We start from the raw sequence: 10,083 nt of genomic DNA on the forward strand, positions 1-10,083 counted from the left end.
CCAAAATGGTGAGAAAGAAGCGTTTAAAAACCATTTTGTGGTAGGCTTCTGTGTTTCTATAAAATTCACACTAAAACTCATCGTAATAAACAGCATTAGAAACTTCGTCTCACGAGAACAAGTTATAACAATAGGCACTATTTGATGAATTACCATTAGAAGTAAATAGTTCTGTTACAGAAGCCACTACTCTTTTCAGTTCTCACAATTTCGCACCTGCACAAATCTCTTAATGAATCTACAAATCCTGAAAGCTCCTTTTGTCAACTGACGAGTGCGGCAAACGTGCACCCGCTAATATATTTCGCCTGATTTTGGATTGCTGCTACCTCGTACGTAGTTTTGTTAAATGATAGTCCATTTCTGGCATTCTTCTGTCTCGTATGCGGGGTTCCTACTTTCTAGCTGTGGCAACACATTTTTTTAATTCATCATCATCATCATCAGCCTAGTTACGCCCACTGCAGGGCAAAGGCCTCTCCCATACTTCTCCAACTACCCCGGTCATGTACTAATTGTGGCCATGTTGTCCCTGCAAACATCTTAATTTCATCCGCCCACCTAACTTTCTGCCGCCCCCTGCTACGCTTTCCTTCCCTTGGAATCCAGTCCGTAACCCTTAATGACCATCGGTTATCTTCCCTCCTCATTACATGTCCTGCCCATGCCCATTTCGTTTTCTTGATTTCAACTAAGATGTCGTTTACCCGCGTTTGTTGCCTCACCCAATCTGCTCTTTTCTTATCCCTTAACGTTACACCCATCATTCTTCTTTCCATAGCTCGTTGCGTCGTCCTCAATTTCAGCAGAACCCTTTTCGTAAGCCTCCAGGTTTCTGCCCCATATGTGAGTACTGGTAACACACAGCTGTTATACACTTTCCTTTTGAGGGATAGTGGCAACCTGCTGTTCATGATTTGAGAATGCCTGCCAAACGCACCCCAGCCCATTCTTATTCTTCTGGTTATTTCAGTCTCATGATCCGGATCCGTGGTCACTAGACCAATCTAGACCAATCTAAATCACCCCCGCAGGGGCGTCTGCGTCAGCAGGCGTTTGGTGTGTTGCGACACCACGTACCCGAGCACATGAGGACTGGACCCTCCCTCGTAAAGCCGTGCGCGGCTTAGCCGTGCCTGGGGAAAGGGGAATCCTGGGCGTTGAGCCGATGCCGGTTGTTCGAACCTTTAAGGCCCACCGGCCTCTTTGGCTCTTTGGCCTCTGCTTTACATAGACGGCTCCTCCAGACTGACCCACCTGGAAGAAAACGGCAGTCGCCTTTTCCTGTCTCTCTCTCTCCTCAAATCTTCGTCTCTCTCTCTCTCTCTCTCACACACACACTTTTTGGCCTTTCCTGTCTTCTTTTCTCTTCCATTTACTTCCTTTCTGCTTTGCGGCAAGGGTTAACATTGTGTCGTTATTCTACCTTGGGTAAACGATATTTGGTTATAGGGACGGCGTACGACTGGTGTCGTGAACACTTGTACGCAAGCTCTGCCGCGTCCCATCGTTGGGCTCCGTGGTGGGCCGTCGGCGCTGTTGCCGAAGATACACATTTTTCTTATGGCAGCGCAAAACGCTGTTGTCTATGATCGGCGTCTGAAAAGATGCCGCACCGAAACACCATTCCAGATCTCCTTTCGGCGCAACACTCCATGATTTCCCAAGTACTATATAGTCCACACTGTAAACAAAGCTCTCTCCATTCCTGGTAGCCAAATGTCTGAACGAGAAAGTCGGGCCGACATACAACGCCTCAAAAATGTCTAGCAGGGACCTCGCCCTCGAAATAAATGACAAAGATCAAGCTCTAAAGCTCTCGGAACATACCAGTGTTGGCGACGCGACAGGGACAATTTCACCACACAGGACACTAAATACAAGCAGGGTGTGATATCACAGAAAGACTTTATTGGCCTGAGCGATGAGGAACTGCTTGAGAGTTTCCAGGAACAAAACGTTACCAAAGTACAGAGAATAGTCATCCGCAGAAATGACCAAGAAATCTCGACAAAACATGTCATATTTGCCTTTGGAACAAGTGTAATGCCTACTTCGCTAGATGCAGGGTACGTAAAAGTAAACGCCTGACCATATATCCCTAACCCTAGACGGAGTTTCACATTCCAAAGCTTTGAACATGCTTCACATGCATGCCGAGGCCACACAACCTCTGCTAAATGCAGCTACAATCATCATCAATCTGACAACTGCACTTCTTCCCCACGTCGCATTAACTGCAAAGGAAACCATCCAGCTTACTTGCGGTCTTGCCCTTGCTGGAAAAAGGAAAAGGAAGTAATTGCACTAAATGTGAAAGAAAAAATCTCGTTCTTTGAAGCCAGAAAGTGAATATCGTACCTTTCACGAAGTTATGCCAATGTGATGCAGAGGGGCGGGGAGGGAGGGGTGGGGGCAGCGTCATCCTCCGAGCCCACGCACAGTGGTCCCGCAGTGACCCTCCCGCCCCCGTGGTGGAAGCAGCCAGTGCTGCTCCATCCTCTTCGAAGGGCCTGCAGACACCGTTTCCACAAGGCTCCAAAATCAACCGGACTCCAAGGCCCGAAACACGTGCCTCGACGCTCGATTCGCGGTCCTCCAGCGCCTCAGAGAGAGCGATGGAGGTGCGTCGTCCCCAGTGTCGTCGACGTCGAGCGTGGAAAGAGGGACAAAGTCCAAATAAGCAGGTTAAGTAAGAAAGCGATAACCTAAAGGTTATCGCTCCTTTTTATTAATATTCTTTAACTCTGTCACCTAACATCTTATCTATTGTTCTTTCGTAATGCCATTTTTTACCTTTCAATTTCAAAATGGCTTTCATTATACATTGGAATTGTAGAGGGCTGTTATGCAACTTAGGTTACATCAAAGACATGTTAAGTAACTTCTCCCGTGTGGCCTCGTGCTTACAGGAAACAAACCTAGGCGAAAAGCACAAAAACAATTTAAAAGGCACCACTCTTGTACTGCGCGACCGTAATCAGGCGAACCGGCTTTCGGGTGGTGTAGTCATTGTTCTACAAGGCGGTATTGCAGCTAGAGAAGTTGCCATTATTAGTCACATAGAAGGCGTTGCTGTCACCGTTTTAGCACACAAAACCATCACCATCTGTTCAATATACATTGCGCCGCATTCGCATTTTACTGTAAGATATCTAGAGTTAATTTTAAACCAACTACCTGAACCTTGTTTAATAGCGGGTGATCTTACCGCACATAATACGTTATGGGTTAGTGAAACAACCGACACCAGCGGTCAAACACTTGAACATTTTATCCTAACAAACTACATATGCCTTTTAAACACTGGTGCGGCAACCTACTGCTCCCCAAGCAGAGGAGCATGAGTTGCCTAGATTTGAGACTGTGCTCTCCATCTCTCTATCGCGATTTTCAATCGAGCGTTATTGACCAATTCCTATGGTAGTGACCATAAGCCTGCTATGATTTTTAAAAAAACATCTCATTTTCTTACAATACAATTAAAATCACCTCATTGGAAACTCCATCTAGCAGACTGGCCTCTCTTCACTAAAAAGGCTACTCTGAAAACATATCAGATGAGTTAACAATAGACAAAATGAATTATAAGATTACCGCCTGTATACTTGCTGCAGCAGAACAGAAAATCCCCCAATCCTCTGGCTTCCTACGGAAAAATATTAAAACCCTGGTGGACGAATGAATGTACAGAAACTAAAAAACTACAAAACAAAGCGTGGGGTATGTACCCCCCCCCCCCCAACACAACATCACCTCGTCTCTTTCAAAAAAGCAAAAGCGAATGCCAGGTACACACGCAGGCAAGCCGAAAGACAGTCTGGAAAAATTGTCTATCATCTATAAACAGCTCGATAACATCCAAAAGAGTGTGGAATCAGCTTCGGAAATTTAGAGGCGACGACGCTCCTTACACCATCCCCATACTCTCGCCCCCAGGTACACAAACGAACTTAAAAGAACAAAAAGACATATTAGGGCAGCATTTCCTTAACAAATCAAGCTCAGTAAACTATTCTGTTACATTCCTAAAATATAAGTAATCAGCACAAAAACTAAAGCTGCCCACCTCACGAAGTTCAGAGAGATCGTATAATGCCCCCTTAACACTCCCGGAAATACGTAGAGTACTCACTAATGGCAAAATAAACAGCACCCCGTCTGGACAGAGTACACTACACAGTGCTAGCTCACCTATCCTCTAGAGCAGTTGAGACCTTGCTTCGTGTCTTCAACATAATCTGAAAAACGGGAAAAATGCCAAATGAATGGAAGAAAACCATTATAATCCCTTTCTTGAAAGCTGGAAAACCTCCCATATCAGCAACCGGCTACAGACCCATTGCACTCACAAGTTGTCTTGCAAAGTCTTATGAAGCCATTATAAACATACGACTGACATGCGTCCTTGAAACAGAATCTGCTGAATAACCATCAGTGTGGGTATACAAGAAAGGTTGCTCTACAACTAATCATCTAGTCCGGCTAGAACATGAGATACGTGCGGTCGCTCTACACAAGCAATACTGTCGCACAATTTTCTTCGATCTAGAAAAGGCGTACGACGCAACATGGATGTTTGGTATTTTAAGGAACTTAGCGGATTTAGGAATCCGCTGTAGAATGCTCAAGTGTCTAGCCGATTTCATGTCCGGCTGAACATTCCAAGCGCATTTAGGAACGATGCTGTCACGTGTATTCGTTCAGGGAAATGGTGTGCCACAGGGATGCGTATTAAGCACAACACTGTTTGTGGTGAAAATGCACTCAGTAATATAATTCCATCATCTGTAATGCACTCATTATATGTGGATGATCTACAAATTGTATGTCGTGCATCGAACTTGGAAACCTGCGAACGACAAATTCAAATTACGTTAAACAAACTCAAGCAGTGAGCAACTGAAAACGGTTTTCGCTTCTCAACTGAAAAAACTATTAGTGTTGTCTCTTCATAAAAAAAAAAGAAGCCTACAACCAGATCCCATCCTCAAGCTGCAGGAAGCCACACTACCGGTAAACAAGGACACAAGTTTTTGGGTGTTCTCTTTGATAAAAAGTTGAACTTCCTCGCGCACATAAATAATATTGAAATTAAAGCCAACAATGACCCTAACATCCTCAAAGCCCTGTCCCGAAAACGCTGGGGCTCTGACCATAAATGCTTGCTACACATCTATCGCACTTTAGTACGTAGCATATTAGACTATGGCAGCACAATATATGTTTCAGCCAAACAGTGTTACATCCGACGACTTGATCCAGTTCATAACCTTGGACTACGACAGGCAAGTGGTGCTTACAGAACATCGCCTGTCCAGAGTTTATACGTTGACTGTAATGAAGCTCCTTTACAGCAGCGCAGAGTGCTACTAAGTTTTTTCCTACATACTCAGAATCCAGTCCTCACTTCGCTGAGCCCGACTCAGCCTCCCCTGATGCAACCGCTAAGAGACGCCGCGGGACTGCGCCAAAGTCAAGATGGCATGCTAGCGCGGTGTCAACTGCCGCAGCACAAGGTATAACGATTACCTCTATTTCTCAGAGAAAAAACGAAAGAAATTGGCGTCAAATAACTCCAGTGCGGTACTTCCGAAACTCTTCTAGAGCTTGCGAAACTGCAGTAATGTGTTTGCATATAAATACCTGGGAGGTTCGTAATACTTGTGTAAAATACCCCACTAGCGTAAAAAATTGGAGGACGCTTAAGCTTCGCCTTCAAGAGTGGAACGCGACAGCGTTCCCGTCGACCCGCCAAGGGGTATTGGGCTACGGCGCAGCGACTACGCGCCCCGCATCGGACGCGGTGAGCTTCGAGCAACGCAGCGTTCGGCGCGACAACGAAATGTGCGCCTGAGCAAGCGACGCACGCCTGAGCCTTAGAAACAGCTTGTTTCTAAGGCAACACCGCGTTCACTAGAGGCGCTTTTGTACCGATTTGACGCATCCAACTCGTGGCTCAGTGAATAAAGAAAAAAAAAACTCGTGGCTCAGTGGTAACGTCTCCGTCTCACACTCCGGAGGCCCTGGTTCGATTCCCACCCAGCCCATCTTGGAAGTTGCTTTTTATTTATGAAGTGCCTGCCGTGATTTATCGCTCACGGCCAACGCCGCGGACGCCGACGACACCGGCTTTTCTGCGACACGAGCTCCTTAACGCTATCGCGTTAAAATATCTGGGATCTTATGCTACGTAAATGCGGTAGCGTTAAACGTCCCCTGTCGCAGAAAATCCGGTGTCCATGTAGGCGTCGGCGGAGTTCTCCATGAGCGAAAATTACCGCGTATGCCATGGCTTGCTATGTGATGTGCGGTATATGCGAGTTATATTGCGGCACCATTCGATCACTAAAGTTGCTCAAATCTTGTTTTGCATTCTTGACATCGTTATTCCTCGGAATTTTGAGAATGAAACTTTGAATGAAAATGTCATGAAACAAAACACCGACAGCGTATGTCCTTTATCTTAAATCTTCTCAGACTTAAATATCAAAAGTGCGAAACAGCACCAGGAACCTCAAGATAATGTCATTTTCTTGGCACGGCTGTTCACAACCTCGGGGATCGGCCCACGCAAGAGGCCGCGTTTCTACCAAAAAGCTCGCCTTCGTGCATAGCGTTAGCCTCCAGCGTATCTCGGTATGCAATAGGGTTACATAAGCTGCAGTTGCCGTGACGCGTGAGAAGCAGTCAATGGATCTTTGAATGCTATCACGTTCCGCTCTTGTAACAGTGTTTGTCCCGTCATTGTCGAGGCGTGGGCACTGGAAAGTGAAAAAGGAGCATGGAGCGGGGGAGGGTGGTAGAGATGGCGCTACGAAGCACCTCATTGAGGTGCTTTCGCACCAATATAGGGTGTCTCGATCACGTAAGTGCCACGGCAGAGAGGAGCCTTAAGTATTACGGATGCCGGAACACCACCACTGCAGCATCAGTATCGCAGAAGCTGTGGTCCTACCGACGGCGTATGCGCGTCACGGGAGCGTAGATTTAAATTTTTTTCGAGAGACACGGAGTGTGTTTGCTTTCAAAAACGACTAACGAACGACTAACGGAAATGGACGCACCATCAATGCTACGCCAAATCTCCTCGTGGTGCAACAAACATGTTGCGCCCGCAGAATCGTAGAAGTGTTAAATGAGAAAGAATTCCTTGGCGAACTTTTGCCACTTTGACAGTATCTATGTAGCCGCCTACGTCTTGGTGCTCTCATGGCTGTTTCTTTACTTTGATACGCACGAAAATTTGCATAGTATGACAAGAGTGTATGACGAACATAAATGACAGGTCAGGATATGAATATCATGATATCCATGTCATTCAGGTCATGAAACAGCCGCCTACGTTTCGATACCTACCGAAATTGGCATAGTATGACTAGAGTGTATTACGAACGTAAACGATCTGTCATGACATGACTATCAATCATGACATGTGTATCATGTAGTTCATGAAACAGACGCCTAGGTCTTAGTGCCCTCATGGTCGTTTCGTTAACCTGGTATGCACCACAAATGGCATAGTATGACAAGAGTGTATTACGAAATGATCAGTCTTGACATGAATATCACATGTGTGTCATGTAGGTCATAAAACAGCCACCTTCGTCTTGGTCCTCTCATGGTCGTTTCGCTAACTTGCTAGGCTGCCCGCATACTCCTTCGCATAACATGAGAGACGCCAAAGGCGTCGAGGAGTGCGGAAGCACTCGCATCACACTTCGCAGTTACATGTTTATTGGTGTTCTGCGTTCTAAACATCCAGAAAAGTTCGACTCCACCTGACTCGTGAAGTCACCCGGACTCCACCTGATTCGTGAAGTGACCCGGAATCCGTGGGCACAACTTTTGTGGCCCGGGACCCGTTACTTTCGCCGCCACGTCAGAAGCCCTCAACTACGTGGCAGCCGTGCCAAGCCTACCGATAGGTATAGGAGACGCTGGCAGCTGCGCCGGTAATGCGGGCAACGCAAACGCAGATAGCGGCCCAGGCATCTGCACTCGACGCAAGAAACGCCGACGTGCCTTCCTTTACCACCACGGAAGAGGACATGGACCTTACCGGACCTTCGACGAGCAAAACACACAGTATCAGGCCAAGAGCAACTCACTCTGAAACTACAGAAAGGACGACCACCGAGGACGGCTGGCACACCGTCCTCACTTTGTGGAAAATAAAACCAGAAGCGAGAGAGAAGCTCACTAAGGTGACTGTTTGGGCATGTTGGTAGGACACGAATGCAGTTGTTTTCGCACAAGACGAGGACGAAGAAGAGGCTGAGACACACAAACAGGGAGTAAGAAAACCCGAAGGACGAAAACCAGAGGAAAACCCACTGCGAAGCCGAAGAAAAAGGAACGGGATCAAGTACCCGCCGTTTCCGAAAGGCGACTTCAAGATAGTGACTCGACCCCACCAGAGCCTACCACTGCGAACAATCAGCATGCCAGAGATGACTGCGGCAGTCTCATCCGCCTGCCAACACACCCTAAAAGGCGACCGCAGCTGTACACAGCGACTCACGAAGCCCAGCCCAAAGCTTGGGGCGATCCGCTGGTTTGCATGCGAGGACGAGGCATTGGAGCTTCGCGGCACAGCGAAGCCGCGATCGCCAAGCCGACACAGGACTCCGTCACCCAACGATCGAAGAAGAGCCCGAGCAGGCTCCAAGACACCACCTCCACCTCGACGGAGATCGAGATCAAGGTCCAGACCTCGAGCCACAAACAACAGTGTTATACAACAGTCAACAGAATCTCGAGTTGTGGCAGTGGAGCTGCCATTCCCTTCACAACCAAGAAACTGCACTGGCACAATTCGTGGAAGCAGTGGCAATCGCACCAGACCTCATATGCTTGCAAGAAGCAGGCAAACCAAAATGCGCAGCAAGAGGATACACACTCCACATAAACGGTAATAACACGGGAACGGCAATATTGGCTAGGGAGGACATTGGCCATTCAAACTATACCGGGGATTGAAATACCACATCAAATCGTCACGTATGGCCGTTAAAGCGAGGTTGCCCGAAGAACATCGTAGCAAATGTGTACAGCTCGCTACGAGGATACAAGGCGGACTTCATACCTATTATCTAACACGTCATGAGCTCCACGAAACCAGGAAACAGAATAGTATTGCTAGGGGAATTCAACTCCAAACAAACTGAGCGGGGTTACAGAAGGGACACGACCAAAGGCGCCAGCCTATTGAAGGCAACTCAAGCTCAGGATCTGATCCTCGTCATGCAGCCTGACTCACCCACCAGACTGGGAAATAGCGTGGCAAGAGACACGGCCACTGACCTTACCTTCGTAAGCGATGAACTAGGAGTCACTTGGACTAACCTAGATGAGACACTGGGGAGCAACCATTACATTCTCAGTGTCTCCATTAAAACGGCAAAAATAAGATATCCCATCAGCATGGCACGTCTGACAGGCTGGAAGAAACTTAAGGAATGCCAAACTGAAGCCCCGAACCTCAGCACGGCACGAGACTTGACAGGGTATCTAAGGGACACGGCTGAACAAGTCACCAGACAATTTCAAACTACACAGGAAAACCCAGTGGTCGGCGACCGTCTGAGCCACCTTTGGGAAGCAAGAAGAAGCCTTACCAAAAGATGGAAGAAACAACGGCACAACCGAAACCTCAGAGAGCGCATAACACAGCTCACGGAGGCAGCCTATGCGTACTCGCAAGAGCTGTGCACTACGAACTGGAGCAATTTCTGCGACTCTCCCCGCGGTACTCTAAGCACAAAGAAAACGTGGGCAATCCTTCGCAGTATGCTCGCCCCTGCAACCACACGGAGAGAAACGACGCTTGCCCTGAGGCGCATAGCTAACAAATACGCAGGCTCAGACGCGAAGCTACTGCACGAGCTCCAAAGCACGTGCACAGGGGAAAGGATGACCCGAACCACCTCACCAAGTTACACGGAACCGGCCAACCCCGCCCTTGACGAACTGATATCGCTTGCAGAAGTATGAGCAGCAGCACAGGCTTTCAAGAGGAACACGGCGCCCGAACTGGATCGTATCACAAACGCCATGATCACGAACCTGAGCACCGAAGCT

At 47.7% G+C, this 10,083-nt stretch overlaps 1 protein-coding gene across 1 annotated transcript; it reads right to left on the reverse strand.

The window, feature by feature from the left end:
* Positions 1–1,921: 1,921 nt before the first annotated feature.
* LOC142573968 (uncharacterized) lies at positions 1,922–4,239 on the reverse strand. The gene is made up of 3 exons (XM_075683167.1): positions 4,195–4,239; positions 2,362–2,513; positions 1,922–2,279 (listed from the first exon to the last, which is right to left on the reverse strand). The coding sequence occupies exons 1-3, from the start codon at positions 4,236–4,238 to the stop codon at positions 2,146–2,148; spliced, it is 330 nt and encodes a 109-aa protein (XP_075539282.1). The 5' UTR covers position 4,239; the 3' UTR covers positions 1,922–2,145.
* Positions 4,240–10,083: the final 5,844 nt, after the last annotated feature.

Source organism: Dermacentor variabilis, chromosome 3 (genome assembly GCF_050947875.1).
Source record: "Dermacentor variabilis isolate Ectoservices chromosome 3, ASM5094787v1, whole genome shotgun sequence".
Lineage (NCBI taxonomy): Eukaryota > Metazoa > Arthropoda > Arachnida > Ixodida > Ixodidae > Dermacentor > Dermacentor variabilis.